The sequence below is a fragment of the Macaca mulatta genome, chromosome 6, assembly GCF_049350105.2.
Source record: "Macaca mulatta isolate MMU2019108-1 chromosome 6, T2T-MMU8v2.0, whole genome shotgun sequence".
NCBI lineage: Eukaryota > Metazoa > Chordata > Mammalia > Primates > Cercopithecidae > Macaca > Macaca mulatta.
In genome coordinates this window covers 85,651,692-85,678,693 of record NC_133411.1, presented here as the reverse complement: position 1 = coordinate 85,678,693, position 27,002 = coordinate 85,651,692, and the positions used below count along the sequence as shown (strand labels likewise).

Genomic DNA, 27,002 nt, shown 5'->3' with positions numbered 1-27,002 from the left:
GAAGCTTACTTATTTATTGAGTCAGGTTTCCTCCTGCCTCATCCTCCCAAGTAGCTGGGACTACAGGTGTGAGCCACCATGCCCAGCTACTTTTTGTATTTTTGGTGGGAGATGTGTTTTGTCATGTTGCCAGGCTAGTCTTGAACTCCTGGGCTCAAGTCATCCACCCACCCCCAGCCTCCCAAAGTGCTGCAGAATTACAGGCCTGCAACTTAAAAGTTCACACCCAGCCTGAAACTTATTTTAAATCTCTATGTAATTACACACATTTTAAGAAATTTCCTTGAACACGACTATGGCTATCTCTGGAAAGAGAAGAGTTTCAGAGGGGAATGAACAGGGCAAAACAAGGGACCTTCATCACCTACTTTATGAATATTCAAGAAATTACCTCTTAAAACAAAAGTATATAAGTACATTAATGACAAAATTACAATCAAGAAATCTGACCAGGCACAGAAGCCTGTTAATCCCAGCACTTAGGGAGGCAGAAGCAGGCAGATCACCTGAGATCAGGAGTTTGAGACCAGCCTGGCCAACATGGTGAAACCCCGTCTCTACAAAAATATAAAAATTATCTGGGAGTGGTAACACGCGCCTATAATCCCAGCTACTCAGGAGGCTGAGGCAGGAGAATTGCTTGAATCGTGAGGTGGAGATTGCAGTGAGTCGAGATCACACCATTGCACTCCAGCTTGGGCAACAAGAGTAAAATTCCGTCTCGAAGAAAGAAAAAAAGAAAAAAAAAAAAAGAAATCTAACAAATTAATGGGAAATACAAATTGCGGAAAAGCCTTTTTAGCCATTTATAGATAAAAAGTTCACAGCCTTTCAGTCTCCACGATCACAAAGTAGTGATACGTAGCTACTTCATCACTGCCTAATCAGTTCATACTAGTCTATGGTTTGCTTCTGGGGAAGCACACATTTAGTAAAGGGTGACTTTGCAGATTTCCAAGCTCATATATTTTCCAAGTGTTTCACTGTTTCTCTCTCAACATTGTACCACATATTCCAACCATCAACAGTCTCCCACATACCCGAAAAAAGTTTTAAGCAATTTTCAAAGTGGTATACACCATGCACCATGTTCTTAACATCTGATACTAAGGCTAAATTAGTAGCCAGAAGCTATGAGTAACATCCCAGTCACTTGAGTATACAAAATGCTGATGCAATGTCTAGGGTTAGGCAGGATATGGTGGGATGGGAGGAGACAGACAAGGATAGGCTGACTTGAGCAGCTGCTGGTGTGCTGTGAATGGGCCACTGTGGACCATCTGTAATGAAACAGCTAAACACACATTTATGTGAAGGTCCAGCTGTGGAATTAGTGCAAAGATGGCAGTTTTAGGCACAAGCTTAAGCAGCTTCCTGAGAAGCTACAGCAGAAGAAGACAACACATGGTAGCAAGAACTGTAAAGTGGGAGACAACCTACAAATATCCACTATGGAAAAGATCCCCAGTTAGACACACCTGAGAGTCTAGACATTCACACACTATGTGTGTGTGTGTGTGTCTGTCTGTCTGTCTGTCTATCCATCCATCCATCCATCCATCCATCCATCCATCCATCCATCCCTTTATAAAGCATAGTGGACATACGTACAAGCAAAAATAACTTGAAGTTACTTTGGGATCCAAAAACAGTAAGTCATACAAAGTGAGTGTTACATGTAACTATATACATAATAGGAAAAAAGGCAGGATAATGCTCCTACTGAATGTTGGCTGAATCATGGTAAATGTAACATTACCCTTTTTAAGTGATTGATTGATGCAGATGCTGATGGGGAGGGGTACAGTGGAGAGGTACCAGAGGCATGAACCCAAACCCAAAGGAACAGGTGAAACTGCTTTCAGTAATATTTTACCTAATATAACTAATAGAATCTTTCAATATGTAATCAATTGTTTAAAAACTGACATACATTACATTTTTGTATTATGTCTTCAAAATCTAGATGTGTACTTGCATATACATTAGATCTACTCAGAATTCTTTTTTTTGGGGCCAGGCATGGTGGCTCACACCTGTAATCCCAACACTTTGGGAGGCTGAGGTGGGCAGATCATTTGAGGTCAGGAGTTTGAGACCAGCCTGGCTAAGATGGTGAAACCCTATCTCTACTAAAAATACAAAAAAAGAGCCCAGCATCATGGCAGGCGCCTGTAATCCCAGCTGCTCGGGAGGCTGAGGCACAAGATTCACTTGAACCCAGGAGGCGGAGCTTGCAGTGAGCCGAGATTGTGTCACTGCACTCTAGCCTGGGTGAGAGGGTGAGACCCTGTCAAAAAAAGATTTTTTTTTTCTTTGTTGTTCTACTCAGGATTCTTAAGGACAGAATGTCCATTTTTAATAAGTTCCCCAAGTTAATTCTTATGATCAAACATGTTTTAAGAATTATTATGCTAATTGGGGCAACCATAGGGAGACCCTGTCTCTACAAAAAAATAAAAAAATTAGCCCAGCACAGTGGCATGTGTCTGGAGTCCCAGCTACTTGGGATGCTGGAGCCCAGAAGGTTGAGGCTGCAGTGAGCCATGAACGTGCCACTGCACTCCAACCTGAGCAACAGAGAGAGACTGTGTCTCTAAAACAAAAAAAGAAATTCAACAAAAAGAATTCACAGGGCTAACACATAAATTAATTATTCCTTTACTTATTCCCTTCTAGGACTCAAGTCTTCCCACTTTGGTGAATGTTTGAAGCCCAGAGAAACATATTCCATCAAGAAAGAATAATACTTAATAGAACATGTTTGTATACTCTATAAATTTTTTTTTTTTTTTTTGAGACGGAGTCTCGCTCTGTCACCCAGGCTGGAGTACAGTGGCCGGATCTCAGCTCACTGCAAGCTCTGCCTCCCGGGTTCACGCCATTCTCCTGCCTCAGCCTCCGGAATAGCTGGGACTACAGGCGCCCCACCACCTCGCCCGGCTAGTTTTTTGTATTTTTTAGTAGAGACGGGGTTTCACCGTGTTAGCCAGTATGGTCTCGATCTCCTGACCTCGTGATCCACCCGTCTCGGCCTCCCAAAGTGCTGGGATTACAGGCTTGAGCCACCGCGCCCGGCCATACTCTATAAATTTTATACAAATTACAACATTTCAGTTACCATCGTTATAAATTCGATATACTATTTAATTTATACCATGTTATCTTTACTGATTCTATATATTTGGTATAATCTGTGCCATATTACCCTATAATTAGCTTATTAAAATGTAGTATACTATAGCTCTCTATTAGGAGAATGCTACATGTGTAACCAAAGAGAATCTTAATAGGTACAGGAGTATTCATTAGATATGTAGATAATTTTTATATAATGATACCTGCAAATTTATCTAGATAATACAGTAACTGTGACAGGTGTAAGTAGTTTTTTTAAGGGTTTAGAAAGTTAAATAATCAGACAATGCAACAATTTTTCCAGATTGATCTTAGAAAACTCATTTGAGGTCAGCTAACATGACATCAAAATTGAGTATGCATAACAGTTTGTTACTGAAATACTTTGTCAGAAAAGCCTTTTCTTTAAAAAAAAAAAAAAAAAAAAAAAAAAGATTGACTTCTTTTTACAGACGGGTTATCGCTATATTGCCCAGGCTGGATTTGAATGCCTGGGCTCAAGAGATCCTCATGCCTCAACCTCTGAGTAAATGGGACTACAGAAGCGAACCATTGAACCTGGAAAGCCTGTTTTTTTTTTTTCCAGACTAGTCTCACTTCTGTTGCCCAGGGCAGTGGCATGATCTCAGCTCACTGCAACCAACCTCCACCTCCCGGGTTCAAGGGATTCTCTTGCCTCAGACTCCCAAGTAGCTGGGATTACAGATTCCTGACACCACACCTGGCTAATTTTTGTATTTTTAGTAGAGAAGAGGTTTCACCATGTTGGCCAGGCTAGTCTTGAACTCCTGACCTCAAGTGATCTGCCTGCTTCGGCCTCCCAAAGTGCTAGGATTATAGGCGTGAGCCATCGTGCCAGGCCCTTTTCTGGTTTTTTTTCTAGGGCAAGAATGAGACTGTCACTTTACTTGTAATTACAGCTGTATGGCAGAAATTTTTAATGAGGAGGACATTTTAAAAAATAGTATTTGCATAGCAATAATCATAACGTTTCTAGAAACTACAGAATTAAGTAAAACCTGAAGTTCACAAATTTGTGATCCATGCTAAAATTGGGCTATAAAACAAACGATATGCCTCAGGCTCAATAAAAAATACCCCAAACCTCATCATCCGATTTAAAACCTGTATTACTGAATGCTACTAAAGACAATAGGGTCATTTACTTGTTAGTTCTCCCAGTCTGTGCAAGGCAAAGCCTCCTCTTCGTCCTCTGACTCTGGTGATGCTTCTTTAATTCTTCTAAGAGCTTCATGGATGCTCCGTGTTAGAGGGTCTGTATCGGGTAGAAGTGTGAAGGATTCTCTCAAAACATCCTTCTGTACCTTCTTCAATTTTACCCCTTTCCTTATTTGTGCCAAGATATTATTACTATCATCTTCATCAGGAAAAGGAGGCAGAGTTCGCTGTTCAACCTTTTTCAGATGAAAACTACCACGCTTCAAGGAGGCTAGCACCTCATCCATTGGTGAGCTCACTTTGGAAAATGAAACAGAAGAGTATTACAGTTAGGACTGCACTTAATTAGAATGAAACTGTATAACCTCTACTATTTGCAACTGTGAAAGCACAGGACGCTGAAACACCATCTAAAAAAGGGATTGTGAAATGTGTGCAGAAGGTGACCAGAACACAAGGGATCCTAATTATCCTTCTTTTTAGAAAATCCCAAGACCCAATCCATGGTGGGTACTATTGGTATTCCTATCATTTCCTACATGAGAGAAGTGACCACACTGGGAACTGGGAGGTGGTCTTAGTAGTATTATGGGTGCGATTCCCAAAGGATTTCCATATTGCAGTTGCTCCACCCAAATTCAGAGTGATTGGGTTACATGTTTTACTTTTAAAAATTACATTTTTGTTCATTACGGAGACTGTGCTTTTTTCATTTAGTTGTTTTACATGTGAAATCCTACTCAGATTATATCAAGAAATGTTTTATAGAATGGTCCTTCAGATTAAAATGTAATAGACAAGTAATATGTAACATTTATATAATGTTCTCCCTGTGCAAAATGCAAATTCCTTAAAGGCAAAAGGCAAGGGTTATTCTCTGCTCTTTTTAGAAATAATTTTATTTGTGCTGGAATATCTCATAACAAAAAAAAAAAGAAGAAAAAAATAGTAACCTTATTGAGGTACATCTGTCACGTTGTAAGTTGAACAGATTACTCCCTATTCTTCTTTGCTTCTTTATACAAATACACACAAGTCCTCAACATATGTTACATGATCCTGCCAATGTCTTCCCTGTGGTGACAGTCCTGACCAGAGAGCTTACCCTTTCTGATGAGTAATTTTTTAAAAATCTCAGGTTTAAAATCAAATTTTTTCCCCCTAACACAAAAGGAGCCATCCATTATACATTACCAAACATGTATGTATCACTTTAGAAGATGTTTTTAAAACATGCCTAACAGCTCAAGAAGGCATACATTTCTGTGTACTTTATGCATTTGTAGATGTGAGTTACTAAGAATTGTCCTCTAGTGTGACTTTGAAAACCTGTTTACTATCAAATAATGTTAAAAAATAAAATGTTTTAAGTTTTGCAACGTCAAAAAATAGTTTTTTACTATGCCTGATGTCATACAACAGATGGACCATGAAAATATCTTGCCGTACCTCTCCTCCTCTGCAAACCTTCAGCAGTCTTTCTGAGCTTCTTCCGTGCACTGACCAGCTGGCTGCTGTCAAAGAGGTGTGCTGAGGGGGCACTGGCTGACTTTGGAATCCTCTTCTCATTCCCCTCCTTTCTACGCAGATCTTTCTCCAGTGTCTCTGGGCTAGTGTCTTTAGCAACAGGCAGAGGTGGTGGTGGGGGAGGGGGAGGGGGAGGAGGTGGGGGAGGTGGTGGTGTTGGAGGAAGAGGGGGTGGGAGTGGATTTATGGTAACAGAACATGGTTCGAGGTTGTTATTCAAAAGTGGAAGAGATACAGGGGGAGGCAGTTCAGAGGTAACACCACTGAGAGGTAATGAAGTGGCTTCAAGTTGTGTTAATGAAGTATCTTCAAGTTGTACAAGGCTCTGGGGTTCTGTTGTCTGTGATGGCCCACGCTTGACTCTTCCTTCTCCCACCTCTTCAGTTTTCTCTTCTACCTGTAACACACTTGGTAGAGAGTCACACTGATCCTCTCGGAGAACAGGACTTGCTGCACCTTTTCTTCTTGCATGAGCTAGTCGTAATCTGGTTGATTTAAGTATGACTTGCCCAGGATACCTCTAAAATATCAGAAGTTATTGGAACTGGTTAAATGTTATTGAAACAATTTATGAGCACATGCCTATTTATCTTATCCTTCAAATAAAAGATGTTACGTGGCCAGACATGGTGGCTCACGCCTGTAATCCCAGCACTTTGGGAGGCCAAGGCGGGTGGATCCGACCAGCCTGGCCAACATGGCGAAACCCCGTCTCTACTATAAATACAAAAATTAGCTGGGTGTGGTGGCAGGCACCTGTAGTCCCAGCTATTTGGGAGGCCGAGACAGGAGAATTCCTTGAACCTGGGAGGCGGAAGTTTCAGTGAGCTGAGATTGTGCCACTGCACTCCAGTCTGAGTGACAGAGCAAGATTCCATCTCAAAAACGTTATGTTGCCTTATTGGTTATTTCACTCTTAAAGTTATACAGAAAATCCGAAAGTACCTAATAACTTACAAAAAATTATGAATTTATTATTTGCCTATCAAATCCATGATTAATTCAAATATTCAAAATTATCATGATTAAAAAAAGATTTTTAGTGAATAAAACTACTAAATGTATAAAACAAATAGCACGTAAAATGCAAAACATAAATTATGTCAAATGCATAAATGCTACTGGTATGCAAAAAGAAACTAGTTTCCTATGTTTTCAAATGCACACACATGAGAAAATTAAAATATTATTTAACAGGTTACTTGGCATTTTTAAAAAGCTCCAACAACTATATATCCATTTTATGACAGAATGAAGAGAGAATTACATTTTTTGAAGTACTTACTGGTAGAACTCTTATACATCTTTTACCATGGTAAAACCTTTTTTCTTTTTTTTTTTTTTTTGGAGACAGGGTCTCACTCTATTGCCCAGACTGGAGTGCAGTGGTGCGATCACAGCTCACTGCAGCCATGACCTCCCTGGCTCAGGTAATCCTCCCACTTCAGCCACCCAAATGGCCAGAACCACAGGCATGTTCCACCATGCCAGGCTAATTTGTATAGAGACAGGGTTTCGCCATGTTGCCCAGGCTGGTCTTGAACTCCCCGGCTCAAGCAATCTACCTGCCTCAGCCTCCTAAAGTGCTGGGATTACAGGCGTGGGCCACATTTACTTAATAACAAGGCTTATCCCCTGCCTCACCTCCTTTTTTTCCACTGTAACACTTGTTCAAAAGCCTACTTCACTTATAAAGTGATCCTTCAGCATGCACAACTGAAGTAAGGCTCCAGAGTACTTTAAAAATGAGGCTTCAGCAGAGTTCTGAGGAGATGTGTGGATACTGTGGTATCAGTGTGCGGTCATGGGTTACCCTGGCTAGAGAACTGCTGAAGCATTTCTCAAATATGCTACTCCCCCCACCTCTAATTCTGCCAATGGCACAGGTTGATGTATGTGTAATAAATAACAAGTTGATGCTTGAGCTGGATAGTCAGTTGTGATTTAACTAATTTTTTAAACTCAAGAGGCATCTAGGTTTCCCAGAGGCCTTGATCATTCCTCTTATACTACTAAAGCTGTGGGTCAAAGATCACAAGAATACTAATTCGGAAAACCACCAGAAGAAATGGAGCCATGCCATCAAAACAACTTTAAAAAGGACTTCCATGGTTATAATAGTTTATAAATAAGGGAAAACCAAGTTTTTCCCACAAAGAAATCCTACAGGTGTATATGTAGCTCTGTTTTAAAAACAATGAAAAACAATAAATGGACCATTACTTTTAATACCTGTTTAAATGTTCGAAGTCTATCCAGTGTTCTCTGTCTCTCTTGGCTAACCCAGGCACTTTTTCTTTCTTCTTCATCATGTAATTTTTCTCTCTTCTGGTAAAAAATTAATAATAATTCCATTACGCTGTGTCTCAATTTTTATCATTAATAGGAAAAAAGATGAGAAGTTATCCTAATATGGGCCCAAGGGGATGATTCATTGAACAAAATTTTTATAACATGAAACATGAAATATTTTTAATATACAATTTTAGTGTAAAATACTTCTAGCTACTATATTATGCTAACTTCAATGTAGATGACTTTAAAAATAAAATCAGCAACCGGCCAGACACGGTGGCTCACACCTATAATCATAGCACTTTGGGAGGCCAAGGCAGGTGGATCACCTCAGGTCAGGGGTTCGAGACCAGCCAGGTCAACATGGTAAAACCCCGTCTCTACCCAAAATACAAAAATTAGCTGGTCGTGGCAATGCACGCCTGTAATCCCAGCTACTTGGGAGGCTGAGGCAGGAGAATTGCTTGAACCTGGGAGGCGGAGGTTGCAGTTAGCTGAGATCATGCCACTGTACTCCAGCCTAGGCAACAGAGTGAGACTTCGTCTCAAAAAGACAAACAAATGAACAAAAGCAATCAAATCAACAACCCCTTGGGTCAGTAATTTGGATAGTGTACATTATTCTAAACAATATAACCAGTAGTTAGAAAAATATACTTCAAGCATTATCCATGAATCCTCTGGTTTACTATCACACCTTATTTCTGGCAGTTATCTAAACAAACTTAATCTTCCCTATAGAGTTGAATCATCTAAAAGCTATGTAATAAAATCTCATTTGGTAAAATTAATGTTAGTTAAATAAATGAAAAGGCTTTCTATATAGGTAAATGGGTTATTTTCTTGCTTTGTTTTAAAAAACGAGATACCTCCCAGAAGACCAGACCAGATAATTTCACATGGAAATTAACTACCCTCTCTTCCATTGTTCTGTCCTTTTCAAATCCAACCCCCATTCTATTCTTCTATCATTCCTCTCCTCTTTTCCATCAGCTTTCCCTAAACAATAAAATTTCAAATGAGAATTACAGTTGCATTTGCATTGGATGACTGTATCATAAACTCCAAGAAGAAAGTATGAGTGGGGAGATAAGAGTGACAGGGAGACAAAAGGAAACTGGAAAATAAAGCCAAGTGTGGAGGCTCATGCCTGTAATCCCAGCACTTTGGGAGGCTGAGGCAGGAGGACTGCTTGAGGCCAGGAGTTGAAGACCAACCTGAGCAACAGAGTGAGACCCTATCTATCAAAAAAAAAAAAAAAAAAAAGGTGGTAGGCTAATTATTCTGAATAAAATGCAATCTAGTAATATACTACTAATTTACACAAAAGGACACAAAGGTACACCACACATGAACACAATTCAAAGGGGGCTCTTAGAGCCTGAAATAAGTGAGCATGTGCCCAAAAAGAGGCATAAGCCTCCCTGTATGTTGCGCATGCTTATAGCTGAGACAAGCATATGCCACCATGCCCAGCTATTTCAAAAATTTTTTATAGAGATAGGGTCAGCCTGGTCTTGAACTCCTGGGTTCAAGCAATCCTCCTGCCTTGGCCTCCCAAAAGCTAGGATTACTGGCATGAGCCACCATGTATGTTTTCTTGAAATGAAAGCCTGGAGTTTTGAGTGTGCTTATAAAAAACAAGAGTTCATTCTTTAATGGGGAAAACAGAATTCTCTTACCCAATTTGTCTCTGGGCTAATAACAATTTAAAATAGTAGTAATAATAAGTAAATCCTCACATTTTATTTCAGAGACCTTACTATCAAATATTAAAATAAACTTCCTTAGTCTTGCATATTTAATTCACAAGGATGTCCAGGGGAAACTGTTGCAATAATAAGGTCAACATCTAAGAATCTATATTTTAAACAATCCACCACGTAAGACGTTCTGACACTGGTGGTTTAAAACTAGCATTGAAAAACAATGATCTATTTTGATCTAAGCTAACTTTCCTTGTGCTTTATCTGTATGTGTTAAAGATGACTAGTAATATTTAATGGATTCATTCTCTGACAATTATATATTTCAACCAAGGTATTAGGCAAAATTCTAAGGCAGATGACATTTATCTTTGGGATTCCCTTAAGAATCAATTTCTTGGCCAGGCATAGTGGCTCACACCTATAATCCCAGCACTTTTTGAGGGCAAGGTGGGCAGATAACTCAAGGGCAGGAGTTTGAGACCAGCCTGGCTAATACGGTGAAACCCCGTCTACCAAAAATACAAAAATTAGCCAGGTGTAGTGGCACGCGCCTGTAATCCCAGCTACACAGAAGGCTGAGGTGAGGCAGGAGAATGGCTCGAACCCGCGAGGCAGAGGTTGCAGTGAGCAGAGATGGAGCCACTGCACTTCAGCCTGGGCAGAGTGAGACTCCATCTCAAAAAAAATAAAAAAAAATAAAAATTTAAAAAAAAAAAAAAAAAGGAAAAGAAAAATAATCGATTTACTAATTTTTACTCCTGTTGCCCCAAAATAATAGATCTGGGAAAAAGATCTGATACTCATTCATTCTAAAAAGTTAATTAGTTATTCCCCTCCACCAAAATCTTATGTTTTATAAAAAGAAACATATTGGAAGTGTGGAACCTTCATAACTAAACTGATAATGCAAGTACAAATGGTTATAGCAGGGAGCAACTTACTCACCTCAGTGTCATGCTGGTCCCCTGACTAATCTTACAAAGCAGTTTCTGACCCACAGAAATAGTAATGAAAAATAAAAGTACAATAATTAATTTGCTATTTCTAGATTCTAGGAGAAAGGTAATCTTACAGTTTATGGGTAGTTTGGCAAATTTTATGTGGCTAAAATGAAGAGTAAGGGGCAGCATTAGCTAAGAATGTGCCTTAAGCAGTAATGGAGACAAATTTAAGCCTTTTGGCCTTTAGTATGATGCTAAAGAAAGAAAATTTTTAAAATATCCAAATATAGTGATATGGTCATGTTGGCATTTCCGATGTTTAAGTACAAATCACTGGTGTTAAATAATTTAAGACACATCTGAAAAGATGACCATCAGGATAATATATTGTGTGGGATGAGGCGCAGCAATATGGGAGTAGGAGAAGGTTTCTAATGTAATTTTATATACAGTGAACTAATATTCTCAGCAAACTAGGAATAGAGGGAGAACTTCCTCTGCTTGATAAAGAGCATCCATCCCAAAACCTACAAGTAACATCACACTTACCGGTGAGAAACTACAGCTTTCTTGCTAAGATCAGGAACAAGACAAAGATATCTCCCTTACCACTCCTTTTCAACATTATACTGAAGTACTAGCTAATGCAATAAGACAGAGAAATAAAAGCTATACAGATTGGGAAGGAAGAAATAAAACTGTCTTTGCGGACAGATGTAGAAAATCTGAAAGAAAACTGACAAATCTGGATTATAAGAAAAAGCTTGATTAACAAAAGTCAATTGTTTTGTAATATACCAGCAATGAACAATTGGAATTTTCAATTAAAAACATAATACTATTTATATTACCACCTCCCCGACAAAGAAGAGGAAGAAAGACTTAGGTCTATCTTAGGTATAAATCTTACAAAAGGTGTACGAGATCTTTATGAGGAAAATTATAAAACTCTGATGAAAGAATCAAAGAATTAAATAGATGAAAAATATTGTTTGTTTGTGGATAGGAATATTCAATACTAAGATGTTAGGTATAGGAGAAGGAGGTAGAGGTTAAAATAAAAATAATAATTAAAAAGCAAAAAAACCAAAAGAGGAAAAGTATTTTAAAATGAAAAAAATGAAAAACATATTAGGTCATCCCTACTTGACTTATAAATTCAACACTGTCCCAATCAAAATCCCAGCTATTTTTTTGTGGCTACTGACAAGCTGATCCTAAAGCTCATATGGAGAGGCAAAAGATCTAGATGAACGAAACAAAATAGGACACCCAAAAATAGACTGAAGAGACAGAATCATTTGATCTTTGATAAAGGAACAAAGACAATTCAATGGAAAAAGGATAGTCTTTTAAACAGATGGTGCTGGAACAACAGGAAGTCCACATGCCAAAAAAAAATCTAGACACAAACCTTATACCCTTCACAAAAATTACCTCAAAATGGATCACAGACTTAAATATAAAACACAAAACTATAAAACTTCTAGAAGATAACATAGGAGCAAATCTAGCTGATTTGGGGACTGGCAATAACTTTTTAGATGCTACACCGAAGGTATGAACCATGATAGAAAGTGCTGGTAAATTGGATTTTGTTAAAAGTAAAACACTTCTGTTCTGCAACAGACACTGTCGAAAGAATGAGAAAATAAGCCACAGATCATAAGAAAATATTTGCAAAACAAAGGGACACATCTGATAAAGGAGTATAAGCCAAAATAATGAAGAACTCCTAAAATTCAACAATAAGAAAATAAAAATCCAATTTAAAAAATGAGCAAAAAGGCTGGGCACGGTGGCTCATGCCTGTAATCCCAGCACTTCTGGAGGCCAAGGACGGCAGATCACTTGAGGTCAGGAGTTCAAGACCAGCCTGGCCAACATGGTGAAACCCCGTCTCTACTAAAAACAAAAATTAGCTGGGCGTGGTGATGCCCATCTGTAGTCCTAGCTACACAGGAGGCTGAGACAGGAGAATTGCTTGAACACGGGAGACGGAAGTTGCAGTAAGCCGAGATCGTGCCACTGCACTCCAGCCTCGGCAGCAGAATGAGACTCCAAAAAAAAAAAAAAAAAAGAGCAAAAGATCTGAACAGACACCTTACTAGAGATATATACAGGGGCAAGTAAGCATTTGAACAGATGCACTCTTTCTCTCTATATATATGTATCTATATGTCTATATATCTGCATTAGAGATTTGCAAATTAAAACAACAGTAAAAGCCAGGCACAGCAGTCCATGCCAGTAGTCCCAGGAGGTTAAAGCAGGAGGACTGCTTGAGCCCAGGAGTTTGAGGCTAACCTGGGCAACCTATCAAGACTCCATCTGTTAAACACACACACACCCACACACACCAAAATATACCACTATACACCTGTCAGAATGGCTAAAATTCAAAAATGTGACAACAGTAAAATGCTAGAGAGGATGTGGAAAAACCTGAACTCTCATTCATTGCTGGTGGGAGTTCAAAATGGAAAGCCACTATGGATGACAGTTTTGCAGTTTCTCACAAAACTAAATACACTCTTACCATACTCTCCAGCATTCATGCTCCTTGTTATTTACCCAAATTGGCTGAAATTTACGTGCACAAAAAGTCCTCCATGGATGTTTATAGCAGCTTTATTAATTGCTGCCAAAGCTTAGAAGCAACCAAGATGTCCTTCAACAGGCTCAAGGATAAACAAAATGTGGGACATCCACACAGTGGAACATTATTTGGTGCTAAAATGATCTATCAAGCCATGACATGGAGCAACCTTAAATGCACATTACTACGTTAAAGAGGCCAACTGAATAGGTTACATGCTGTATCATTCCAACTATACATTGGTAAAGGTAAAATATGAAGACTATAAAAAGATCAGTGTTTGCCAGGGGCTTGGGGAGAGAGAGGGATGAGTAGTGGAACAAAGGGATTTTTGGAGCAGTGAAATTATTCCATACAATACTATAATAGCAGATCCATGTCACTATACATTGTCAAAACCAACAGAACACAGAACACCAAGAAAGAACCCTAATGTAAGCAACAGACTTTGGGGAATGGTGATGTCCAATGTTTCACTGATTTTAACAAATATGCCACTCTGGGGGATGTCGACAGTAGAAAGGCTATCAAGTGTGGGGACAGGAGTATATGAGATGCTACAGTAGGGGAGGCTACGTGTGTGGGTTGAGGGTACAGGAACTCTGTACCTTCCCATCAGTTTTGCCTAAAAACTTATCATTATATAAACTGAACTAATGTTAATGTCCAGTTATAAGCTTTTTATCATTCTCTACAGATTTTATCCACTCTAAAACATGTAAAAAATAAAGTTTTGTTCAAAATCTTCGAGTCCAAACTTACTAGCTGTACTGTGTGATGGGTTCTATATTCATCTTCAATCCGAGTGCGCTGTTGGATTTTTTCATTGTGTTTTGCAATACATATTTCCTGTAAATACATAAAATATGTTTTAATACAAGTGAAACTTGAAAGACTCTGAACACCACACCAAGGTTAAGTTTTGATCTTAATATATACCACCTACAGAACAAAGTATCACAATGACCACCTCTTGTTTCTTATCTGGACTACTGAAGCTGTAAAAGCCAAGTAATCAGGATCTTACAAAAAGACTCCTCTATTAAACTGTTAACTTCTATAGACCACCTGGTTTCTCTTTTTTGAAGGAGAAGAGATGGGGCAACGTGTACTGAAGGGGGTTGTCCCGAAAGGTCTTTTTTAGAAGATTCCACGTCTCATTATACTTTTTCTGAGAGACGGGGTCTCACTATGTTGCCCAGACTGGTCTTGAACTCTGAGCCTCAAGTAATCCCCCTTGCCTCAGCCTCCTGAATTACTGGGATTACAGGTATGAGTCATGGCACCTGGCTTCATTATACTCTTTAAACATGTCTGGGCAAAAAAGAATAGGAAAGTATTTACTTATATAAAATATGTATTGTTAAGCTCTCTCTGACAAGTTAAAGACCATGAATTTTTTGTCCAGACTGGCTTAAACAGTATGGGATCTGAATCTTTTGGTCACAGACATAAGACCTGTAAGAGACTTGGAAGACTAGAAAGTCAAAGTTATCAAAATTATTTGGAAACTATTTTTAAAAAGCATATATTTTCCAATCACAATATAAAACAAGATTTTTATAATAACTATGAGATATGCACTACTTTATAAATTAATGCACTATATTCTGGCAACTTTTTACCAGCACCAAGCTAAATCTTCATTACCCTGTGTCCTTTCCTAAGTAAACGATTTGGAGAAGTTTTCCATATAAAAGGGTTAGTCTCCAACATTCCAAAGCTATACTAAAATGATCACTTTTTTGTTTGTTTTTGAGATGGAGTCTCACTCTGTTGCCCAGGCTGGAGTGCAGTGGCATAATCTCTGGCTTACTGCAACCTCCGCCTCCCAGGTTCAAGAGATTCTCCCACTTCAGCCTCCCAAGTAGCTGGGACTACAGGCGCGTGCCATCATGCCTGGCTAATTTTTGTATTTTTAGTAGAGATGGGGTTTCACCATGTTGGCCAGGTGGTTCTTGAACTCCTGACCTCAAGTGATTCACCCACCTTGCCCTCCCAAAGTGCTGGGATTACAGGCGTGAGCCACCATGCTCAGCCTAAAATGATCACTCTTTGAATCAGAGAAAGTCAAATAATAACCTTTGAAGTCAGTAAACTATTTTAAAGCAAAATGTCATTTTTTACATCATGTTCTTTACCCACTCTGGTTCATTCTGTTGCCTAGCAAGAATCCATCCAGCGCAATGGTGAAAACAAAGGGCGCATTAGATAGCATCATGACAAGGTGATACAGTAACTCAGGTCTCTGAGTGTCACGGACCTAGGACAGAATCCTACCCCTGCTCCATATTAGCTGCTTTTCCTTAGGTGATTTATGTCACTACTAGTAGCGTTGGTTCCCTTGCTTATAAATGAGGATACAGGTTCACAATCCCTTATCTAGAACAGAGGTCAGACATGTTTTGAAATTCAAAGTTTTTTGATAATTTACAGAATGGTGGTAAGTTGTATATACCATATATATCCAAGATCTGAAACCATATCCCATAATAAGTAATAATAGTGAAATGAATTGTCAAAGTGAAAATAAGACAATAAATAACTTCATGATAGCACAGGTCTGGTTTTGCCACCAAGTGAAGTATGAAAATGATTCTAATTTTCTGAGCTCTCTAGATTTCATTTGACTACTGGGAGAATTAAAGAAGATAAAAAACAAAGAAAATCGTTATTTTTGTTACTCTTCTTGAAATGTTTAATCACAAAGCATTGACTTCACGAGCACAGCCGGAGACCACCTATCTCCACTCTTTCAAGGGGTGAGGCAGGACATGAACTGTGTATACAATCTTAGGATGAGTGCCAGAGAAACCAAGAAGCCAGTGCCCTTGGGCATGTCAATACGTAAACGAGGCAATATAGGATTATATTACATGGGGAGGCATTTGTTTTTCCTTGTATATTTGATCTTCTCAGTAGCTTTTCTTTTAGGACTTAGTGTTTCTCATTCCCTATCTTTTCACCACCCTTCCTTATTTCCCTCCTCCTTCCCTCTGCAGTTCTGCCACCTCAGTTGCTGGGCTTGGGGTACAAGCATACAAGTGTAAATGGAGAGATTCTCCAGTGCTGGGTTTTCCTACTTCAGATTTAGATTAACATAGAAATGAAGACTGAAGAATACTGATTAAATTGATATGAGCTAACACTTACCAACAAGGGAAGAGCTGGTATTAAGCTGGTATTAAGTTCAGCCTGAGGCTCTTAATGCTGCTAGAAGAGTACAACAGCTTTGTGGGACATGGTCACCAAGGTTGCTCCTCTTCACCCCTCACCTGTACAGTTTCCTTTGCTATTCCATCAGTCACTGCTCTAGACCTCTGCTGCACTCCCTTCTCAGACCACCGAGATCTACTTCTTGCCCCCAACTTTTCTCAAAACTCTCAACACAGGGCCCTAATAGTCTACCAATATTGGATGTCATGGAGTCATTTCTTTCTCCCTTTACCTTTCTGGAGCACCTGACCCTGCTGACCACCCTGTTGTGTGGAATCATCATCTTCACTTCTGTGACTTCAAGCTCTCCTGCTTCTTCCAACTGCGATTACTTTCTCTTTGATCCCTTTCTTCTGCACACACTCTCAAATGTTCCCCAGCGTTCTTTCCTTAGAGCCTTTCACCTCGCACTACATCATAGCAACTCAAGTCTTTCATAACCTGTGCCCTTTACAATGTTTTCTCACCCCTAGCCAAGAACGTTTTGCTTCCTGAATTACAAATATTAAATATAATGAAGGTTTTTCTTCCTCAAACTATGTATCTACCCTGCTCCACCACCTTCCCTTGCTCTTTCCTATCAGCCTCCCACCTCCACCCCATCATTCCTAAGAACATCCTTCTCAGGCTGGGCAGAGTGGCTCACACCTGCAATCCCAGCACTTTGGGAGGCTGAGGATTGCTTGAGCTCAGGAGTTTGAAACCAGCCTGGGCAACATAGTGAGCTCCTGTCTCTATAAAAACAAAGTAAAATATTTTAAAAAATCACCTGCTCACTGTGTTCTTCTGAGACCATCTCATACACTCTTATAAGACCCAGGTGCCCAATTGTCTCAACTGTTTCACAGCCATCTCTACCTGGATGCCCAAGACCTCTTATATGCAAGTCTAAAACTCAGCTCATCACCTCCCACCCATATGTGCTCTTCCTCTGGGTTTTCCATCTTGGTTGGTGACACCACCATCCACCTCAATGTCCAATCCAGAAACCAGAGAGCTGATAGAGAATGGCTCTTCCTCCCTCCTTCACCACATCACTAAATCCTACTAACTTTTTCTGCAAAGTGTGAGATCTAGACAGTTCAAGATCTGTCCATCTCTTAGCCTGCACAGGTACTCACTTACTTCATAGTCTTAACCTCTCAACGTTATTGAGGTGGAGGATAATGACACCTTCCAATCAGAACCTTTCCATGTCTTCTCCCTCTAACCTATTTTTCATGCTGCCTTATCTTGCTAAAATGTGAATCTGTTCATATTACCCCTTTGCTTAACTTACACTACAGACAAAGCTCAGGCTTGTTAATGTGGTATGTAAAATTTCCTGTAACCTAGTCCCTGCCCTGCAGCATGTCTTACAATGTAGAATGCTCTGACAAACCATCCTGTTTTCCGCTTCAGTGTCTTTGCTAAGCACTATTCTGTCCTGCTTGTAATTACCCCAACACCATCAATCTGGCCAATTTTTATTCAGATGTTAAAAGCCAATACAAGTGTCATCTCTTCAGAGAAGCCTTTCCTCACTCCCTGCTCTTGCTCTGTTTTTGGCCAGCAGAACATTCATCTGTTCACCTGGTTTGCCTTCTCTGCAAGACTGGGAGGAGGAGGGACTATGCTATGCTCATCTTTGTATCCTAAGTCTAACAATGTGCCTAGCATACTGGTGAATTAAAATGAAATCAGACTTTCAATTAAGTCTGAATTGCATAGCATTTTCAAAAACTTGCAGGTTTGCAAATTCCGAGTCTCAAAAGTACTGCATTATACACCTAAAAGTAATATATAAAATACTACTAATATTCCTAAAAAGTGTGCTCTTCTAAAATCTTACTTTTCATTCTCCCCTAAAACTGTTCTACAGGACCTGCTGAAATCACTGCAATTTTTTTTTTTTAGATGGAGTTTCACTCTTGTTGCCCAGGCTGGAGTGCAATGGTGCCATCTCAGCTCACTGCAACCTCCATCTCCTGGGTTCAAATTATTCTCCTGCCTCAGCCTCCCAAGTAGCTGGGATTATAGGCACATGCCACCATGCCTGGCTAATTTTTTGTATTTTTAGTAGAGATGGGGTTTCACCATGTTGGCTGGTCTCGTACTCCTGACCTCAGGAGATCCACCCGCCCCAGCCTCCCAAAGTGCTGAGATTACAGGCATGAGCCACCCCGCTCGGCCTGCAATGTTTACCTGGTTGGTGCAGACTGGAACATGAAACGAGGCACACAACTAGGGCTGATACAGCAGTGGGTTTCAATTACCACTGTCACGGGGAAATTATGTGCAAAGGCACATAATTATGTGAAAGTCATGGCTCTGGATGGCAAGGTAACTGTTCTGTTGATGGACAATGTGATAGAAGGTCCTGGGTTCCTGACTTACTGTGGAGACATGCCTGCCTGAGTTTCTTTAATGTGCAAGAGCTATCTATTTCAAAAAGCAAAGGTATCGATTTTCTGTGGAATAAGGAAGTGGTAGCCTTGGAATGCGGTGAAGAGCAGGAAGGTGGGTTCTCAGAGAACATGACATATTTTATAATATTTGAGCTTAAAGCAAATAATCAGTTTGGTCTAGGTTGGAGAGCTAGTTCCAGATTCCAACTCTGCACTTACAGTGACTAGAAACAGCTCCATGATAGTTAACATCTGAACTAGAGTGCAAAACATTTTTTAAGACACAGGAAGAATCACATTTACACAAAATGAGTTATTCCAAATATCAAGAATCAAACATTTTGAAATGTAGTCAAAGTTAAATAAAGAAATAACAATCTATAAAATTCCTTTAAGATGAAGGTCAGAATCATAGCTTGTAAAAAACATCGCTGGGCCTCCTTAAAAAAGAAGGGAGCCAGGAATCGCATTATTAGGGATCCTGTAGTCGTGCCCTTTAGCAGAGTCAGCGTTAGTGTTTCCTGAGGTAAAGAGAACACTATTGGCTGTTCCAATGTGTTTAAGAGGGCAATTCGCAGAGCACTATAAACGCATTGAGCACTGATAAGAGATTGCACTTAGTTTTAAAACATATGCAAGTTTTAAGGACAAAACAGATGAGAATAGTAGATATGGATAAAAGAATAAGTAATGAACAAAAGCAATATTTAAATACCTTTTTATTTCTGAGGTAGGATTTCTTGGCGGAAACCCGTCCACGTCTTGCTTCCAGCTGGCGTGCTTTCTGCTGAAGTTTCTGCAGCTCTTCCCTCTGTAAGTATGCAGATGCTGCCATCTCTTCCTTCTCCAGCATGGCCTCCATGCTTTCGTAAGTGTCATAGTACACCACTTCATCTCTTTTTTCTGTTATAGAACAGCAAAAAAGAGTAGTGGTAAAGAATATGGGCTAGGGTTTGGACAGAACAGGGTTCTAATCTCATTACTGGCTCTGTAACCTCAGGCAAAGCCATTACCTCTTAAGCTTCTTTGTAAATGGTGATTATTTAATATACCTCATAGAGTGAATGTATGCAAAGTGTTCAGCAGTATCTGGTAAACAGTAAGTGCTCAATAAATGCTTGAAATCACCCCTCCAACACTATCCCTATAGAAAACAATGTTTTAAATGTCTTAACAGAAGAAACATACCTGGTATACATATGTATTTTCTCACATATTCAATCTTTTGTGAACTTATGTGGTTAAATGCACACCATACCTGATATAAGTCTTTTGATGCTTTCTAGTTGCGCTGTCAATAGTAACTCTTCACACTTCAAGATTTCAAACTGTACTTCATACAACTGAAGTTGCAGGTCATAATAGTCAGCTTCTAACTGATCCAATCGGGCTATGGCTTCTGTACCACCCCGCAAACTCTGCATCTGCATTGAAAATACAAAATAAAATATTTCTAGCTGGTGGGGACAAGAAAAAAAAATCAAGTTAGTATTAAAAATTAATACTAATCAGATAGCATAAACCTACTAAGTAACTGCTCTCAGAAAGAAACTTGTAGGCATGGAATCTAGACTTTAAAATATATATATATAAAAAACATTAATAATCAAGTCATTATATGGCAGAAGTAGGCAAATATGGTAAAAATAAGGTTTTAATATTTATGTTATACTTATGGATATTTATGGTGATAATACATGTATCATCTGGATATAAATGCTTTCCCTCTCAAAAGTGGATGCTAAGTTATGTAGTTGCTCTTTTCATAGAGATATATGAAAATGATGGGGCCATTCTCAGATATTTACAAGAATGGTAAAAGCTGGTTAATGCCACATTCCTGGGGTTTTGCTTTGCTCCATGGTCACAGACTGGCTGGGTTCTGGGATCTGTTGACTGTAGAGTGAGGTGAGAATATGTGAGTGGAACAGCAGAAGACAATTGCTTTAGACAGAATCCTTGCAATCCGTAAGGTATCACTTTAGGTAAATGTAATCAACATCCTAAGCTGAACTTAAAGTGAGATCCAGAAATTTCTGGGCATGGCACATAAAGTGGTGGATGGCCTTCTGTGAGGTTTGCTTGGTTGGTCAGTTCTTGGTCCTGGAGTGGGAAAATTTTTGCCAGGAATCTGAATGAAACCACCAAGGGGAAAGTGTACTTTAGGTAACAGGTTCCTAACCCTACTATTTCTATGGCTTTCTATTTGGCTCTATGGAGAAAGGCAGATAAAAGAAGCCAAAGGAATGGCTTTTCAGGAGTCAGTGAGATGTGAAGGACAAGCCTAGTTCTCTAGAGACAGTAAGCATTCTCCCAAGAACATAGCACCACTGCTTTGGTAGTTTAAAGGTTCATGCTTAGAAGCTCCAGGAAAGCCCCGACATGGGCATCAGTGTGCCCTCAGAGCCAACGGAGCAACGGTGAGGAGCCCTGGATTCAAGTGGTTTCCCAAGGAGTGACCTTCAAAGGAGGAGACAGGAGGAACAAAAGGGAAAATTATTAAGATTATTGTTTACGAGCTCATGTGAAACATCACTGGGGTCCCAGAATACCAAAGAAATACTTGACTGACTGTCAGGGACAACCCACAGGGAAAAAGACAGTGAATTCTTGTTTTCCTAAATGATCCCTTTTGTCTGGTGAGGTTGGTAAAATCTGTCAGCATATAAAAAGAATATGTTTTAAAGAAAATTCCAGCTTTTGCTTTACAGTCTAGGTATCTACACAGTCTTACCCAATAACTAGAATATTTTTTTCTTAAAATATAATTTCAAATCCCTTTCACAAGAATTTTGAACTGAAAAGCAATGGTTAGGCTCCAGTCTAAATGTGCAGTGGTAAAAATTTAAAAATAACCAGGTGAATTAAATACAGTGGTACTTTGTTTTATGAATATTTTATAAACGGATACTTAATAGATTATCTAAGTGTAAGACTGTGAGTGATCCTGCTGCGTTACGGAATATTTTATGGGTGACAATGAATACAACACCACCAAAGTGGGTTTAATTATAAGCGGCTAGAGAGGGGAATGTGAACAATATGAACTGTTGTTTTTGTCCTAAGTCATAAAATAACCAAGGAATAGTGTCTGCCCTGAGACTCGTGGACTCGCCACTTTAGATGATAAACATCCCTTTTCATACTCTGTTGGGGCTCTTGCCCAGTTCTGGAAACACAGCTGTAGGATATACATTGTTCCAATATCTGCGCCCACACTCTCTATTACCACAGCATACAAACAGGTAAGATATCTAATGTTAGGTTTTATTCTCAAGTGGGGAATCGTTAGGTTAAAACCTTAGTGTAAACCAGTCTAAAAACCTTAATCTAAGATTACTTTCCAGTGATACTGTTCAGATCCCGGCTGTTAGTTCATTTTCATTACTCTGATTTTACCCAACTAAGTGACCATTTTCTGCTACGTTCATGATGCTCTGCTAAGTTCTTCCCCTAGCACTCTGTAAATTTCTCTCTCCTGTCCAATCTCTTCGCTAAGGAAAAAGGCTGAAAGTCCCCCAGTGATATGCTTTTACACTATCAACTGTGTCAACCACAAAGAGAACAGTACTTTGACTGCAGCCCAGGGCCAGGGTACTTTAAAAGCACTTGAGAAGCACAATGCTACCAGGACACACTCAATATCAAAAATCAAACTGAGAAAGGAAGTGGGTATTCTCTTACAAGAAGTGACCTCACCCTCAATTTTTTGGTTCAGTGAGTTCTTTCTAGACCAAGAGTCCAGAGGTGGATTTGCCAAGGGCTGTGGTCTGAAGACAATCAAAACCTCATCAGAGGCAGACAAGCAGTGAAGGAGTGTGTTAAATCCCAACCTCTGAAAGGACAAACAATAGGTCAGTGGTGGCCTTTGGGAAAAGCTAAAGGGTTGTAGAACCAGAACATACAGGGCTTTTATGAGATCAGCAAAGGAGAAAGGGATGCTATGACTCAGAGCAATCTGTGAGGGCAAAATAATACTCTGAGGTCTATGTAATCTTCAACGTGGAAGCAAAATCCTTAGTATAAGAAATGAAGAGGTATGGAATAGGCGCCCTGCTCTAAATTTCCTGTTTTAACATCTGAAATTTCCAGACTGAGTTTTCCTGTCCTCAGCTGACAGCCACAGAACTGAGGGAAACAGAAACCAGAGTGAAAAGAGAACTAATTCCAGATAATGGAGCAGTGCAGGGAAGGTGGGTGCCACAATGCGGTGTCTTTTTTATACCCGAGAGCAGTGCTTCCCTGGGCAAGAAGAAAGAAGCCCTGAAAGTAGTTTAAACATTCAAAGGAAAAACTGGCTACCTTAAAATAGCTCAACTTTTACTCTCCTAAACATACTTCACGTATCAGGATATCAGTACCCCAAACCAAATTGTAACCTCCCAATGTGATCCAGGTAATGACTAGCAAAGTTTGGGCTAGACTCAATTCTCCTGATTCCTACAAGAGTGCTCTTTCCACTAGAAAAAATTAGGGATTATCAGCCAAAAAATAAGGAAAAATATCAAAGTGTTATTGTTATTGTTTTACAGTAAATCTAGTAAGGGGATGAAGTATCAATTCATGTCCATATATCCAGGTAAGTACAACATACCCTGCTGACTCCACAATCATTCTCACCATGTGTAATAATGATAAAGTAGTTTTCATGTATACCTATTTTGACTGGTGGCACTTTTTGCAAACTATGCAAATGAATTATGCCCTTGTTCTGCCTTTCACCCTACTGTGCTAGAAAGTTCCAAAGACATTTGAGGACTATTAAAAAAGCTACCTGTGGACTGAATCATTCATTCAAAAAATACTAAGCATCCACCACTGTTTGAGTTACAGAAAATATGCAGTCAAGAAATGAAATGAGGGTTTGAAAATAAGTCACAGCTGGGCATAGTGGCATGTGCCTGTAATCCTAGTGACTTAGGAGGCTGAGACAGTAGGGGCTCTGAGCCCCAAGAGTTTGAGCTTGCGGTGAGCTATGATCGTGCCACTGCACTCCAGCTTCGGTGACAGGGCAAGGCTATATGTTTTTTTCAAAGGGTCATAAAATCCTTGGACAGCATAAGGGGAATGACATTAAGGGCAAGTTTTCAATTAAAACTAGCCCTATTATATAGAAAGAATGAACATAAGAATTAGTAACAGACAAGCCCAAGTATAAATACAGGTTTCACCAGTAACAACTGCACAAATAAGGGTAACACAAGTTGACAGAATTATTTGAATTCCACATGTCAGAAATCCTGGAAAACTGAAAATTCCCATAATTTAACGCCAAACCAAATCTCACAATCCATTTGTGGAAAAACATGATCTTAATTTTTCATAAACTATTTTTAATCCTTATTCCATTTAATGTGACCATGTGTTTCATTAGTGGATTAATAACACTTGTCTGAAGTTATATGCTCTACCTTACCTTTCTAAAATCTAAAAAAACCCCTAGGATTCTGAAATATATCTGTCTTCAGGGAATTCAGATAATGGTTTTGGGCTTACAGCATAAAAGGTTATGTTTGAGAATTTAACAAGATAATATACATAAAGCACTAAGGACAGGGACTAAAACATTTTAAACTTTTCTCTAACTGCTGCCAAAACAGAATTTATATGGTGAAAACAGAATTTAATATAAACTAAGGCCTTTACAGTGGAATCTACCTTTTGTATTTAGACTCTTTGAAATATATAGTGTGCACCTATGGAATAATCTACTTATTGACAAAGAAAATGAAAACTAAAAACCAATCTCCTTGCCTAGACAAAGATCTCAAAAACCCTACCTCAGCTCAGATTCATGCTGTGTCTACCACATCACAGCTTCCTACTATTGGAACTTTCTGGCAAGGCCCATACAAAATGCCACATCACCTAGTCAACTGCACGCTTTGTGAACCCTGAAATGTTGGTTGAGACAAGTAAACATCTTAAGCATGGAAATTATGTATCTTTTTCTTCTCTGTATTACTGAACCCTGAAATGTTGGTTGAGGCAAGTAAACATCTTAAGCATGGAAATTATGTATCTTTTTCTTCTCTGTATTCCCTTCTGTGATACTGGCACAAAACATAACATAGAATTAAAGTAATAATCACTAATATTTATCCAGGTCTTACTCTATGTCAAGTGCTACAGCAAATGCTTTATATGCATTAACTCATGAAATCATAACACCCCCAGAAGGTATATAATATTCACATTTCATAGGTTAAGGAACTCACTGAAGCTTTCATAAGGAGTTAAGTTTGCAGAACCCAGATCTACAGAGGTGCTCTGTTCAGTAAGGTAGCCACAAGCCACATGTGGTTAAATTTAATTTAAAATGCTGTTCCTCTGTTGCATAAGCCTCATTAGCCACATATTGCTGAAAACTACCCTACTGGAGAGAGTAAACATAGAACATTTCCACGATTACAGGGCGTTCTGCTGGACAGTACTGTCCAAATCCTAAGCTCAAATCCACCATGGTATATAATCAATGCTCAATAAATACTTGATGAATTAAAACTGAAAGAGGGGAATATAACCTTGTTAAATCATAATTTAGCTATATGCTTGTAAGAGAAAGACAAAAATAAGTAGCTAATCTTTAAGACTATTATGTATTCAGCTCAATATTCTAGCAGATCATGTATGTTCACAGAAATTATCAAGGAGTTATAAATAGATAAGGAATTGTTAAAATCCTCTGCCAGGGAAAGAAAGCACACTGATATATATATATATATATATATATAAAAATGACCTTGTCTCTACAAAAAATAAGTAAACAAAAATTTGCAAGGTGTGGGGGGGTGCATGCCTGCTACTTGGGAGCCTGAGGTAGGAGGACTGCTTGAGCCCCAAGAGATCAGGGCTGCAGTGAGTTGTGATCGCACTCCAGCCTCGGTGACAGAACAAGACATTGTTTCAACAACAACAACAACAACAACAAAGATGAAGATAAAGGTGGTACTCTTTTTCAAGCAAAAAGAGGGACTTAAGTTTAAAAGTTCTAGAATTTAAGACAACTCCAGAGAGCTAGTAACATGAGAGGAACAAGCTAATTAGAAAAGGATATTACAGTAGAAATGCCTCAGGGGAACATGAGATGGGGATGAAATCCATGCACAGAGATTCTGAATATAAAGTGTGAACAATTTCCCGGATAAGCCAAGTTCCAATTTTATCTTCAAATAGCCAGCAAATAAAAGTAAGGGGAAAATGAAATAATGATAAAAATCCATCAGCAAAAAGATTTCTAGATTGCAGGTATGACACCTTATAGGTTACTTCATATACTTTTAAACACGTGTATATGAGCATAAGCACTTCAAAAATGTCAATGAGAACCATCTTGCTGTACAACCTAAGCCAAAAAAAATACATATTTTACATAAAGCTGTATTCTTATACCTAAAGCAGAGATGATGATTTGTTTTTCTCTAGAGACTAAAATGTGCTACTTTAATAAATATGTACTCAGTGTTTTCAAGCCAATAGGGACAACCCGCAAAGTAAGTATGAATATTTATACCCAAGTCAATAGTAAAAAAGGATAGACAATGACTGTAGGGGGTAGACAGGAGGTGGGAGATCGGGGAGACCGGTGTGTTCCAGTAGGAATAAAATGGGAAGTTCCAAAATGTAATGGTATGAAAGCATTATATAATAAATCCTAACAAAATGCCACTGCCTTAGAAATTTTACTAAATTTCTCTGGTCAGTGAAACTTTCTTAATAATTGCTGGAAAACTTTATGTTTTTACAGTACAAAAAATTTTACAGAAACTAAGAAATTCTGATGCTGGCCCCTCTGATCAACAGTGCAGTGCTGCCAACCATCACACTGGGATGTTGTGAAATATGATATGTCTAACTCTTCTAATGACAACTTAAGTCACAGGACCTATTCTAAGTGTTTTCATCTCATGGAGATGGCATAAAATTACTGCCTATGGAATAAAAAAAAAGTCTTGTACAAAGATTAAAATGACAAATTGTAACTTTTTCTGATTTTATTTTTCTGATGATT

General features: G+C 39.0%; 1 protein-coding gene across 2 annotated transcripts in view; it reads right to left on the bottom strand.

Moving 5' to 3' along the window:
- The window catches only part of JMY (junction mediating and regulatory protein, p53 cofactor), an 88,402-nt gene that overhangs the window by 7,171 nt on the left and 54,229 nt on the right, over nucleotides 1–27,002 (bottom strand). For both annotated transcript variants that reach the window (XM_015140327.3, XM_015140328.3), the window contains exons 5-10: nucleotides 20,250–20,415; nucleotides 19,707–19,894; nucleotides 14,151–14,237; nucleotides 8,077–8,172; nucleotides 5,767–6,364; nucleotides 4,305–4,615 (exon numbers count right to left, since the gene is read on the bottom strand). In XM_015140327.3, the coding sequence (XP_014995813.1) occupies nucleotides 4,308–4,615; nucleotides 5,767–6,364; nucleotides 8,077–8,172; nucleotides 14,151–14,237; nucleotides 19,707–19,894; nucleotides 20,250–20,415 (1,443 nt within the window). In that variant the 3' untranslated portion in view covers nucleotides 4,305–4,307. The remainder of the gene's footprint in view (nucleotides 1–4,304; nucleotides 4,616–5,766; nucleotides 6,365–8,076; nucleotides 8,173–14,150; nucleotides 14,238–19,706; nucleotides 19,895–20,249; nucleotides 20,416–27,002) is intronic.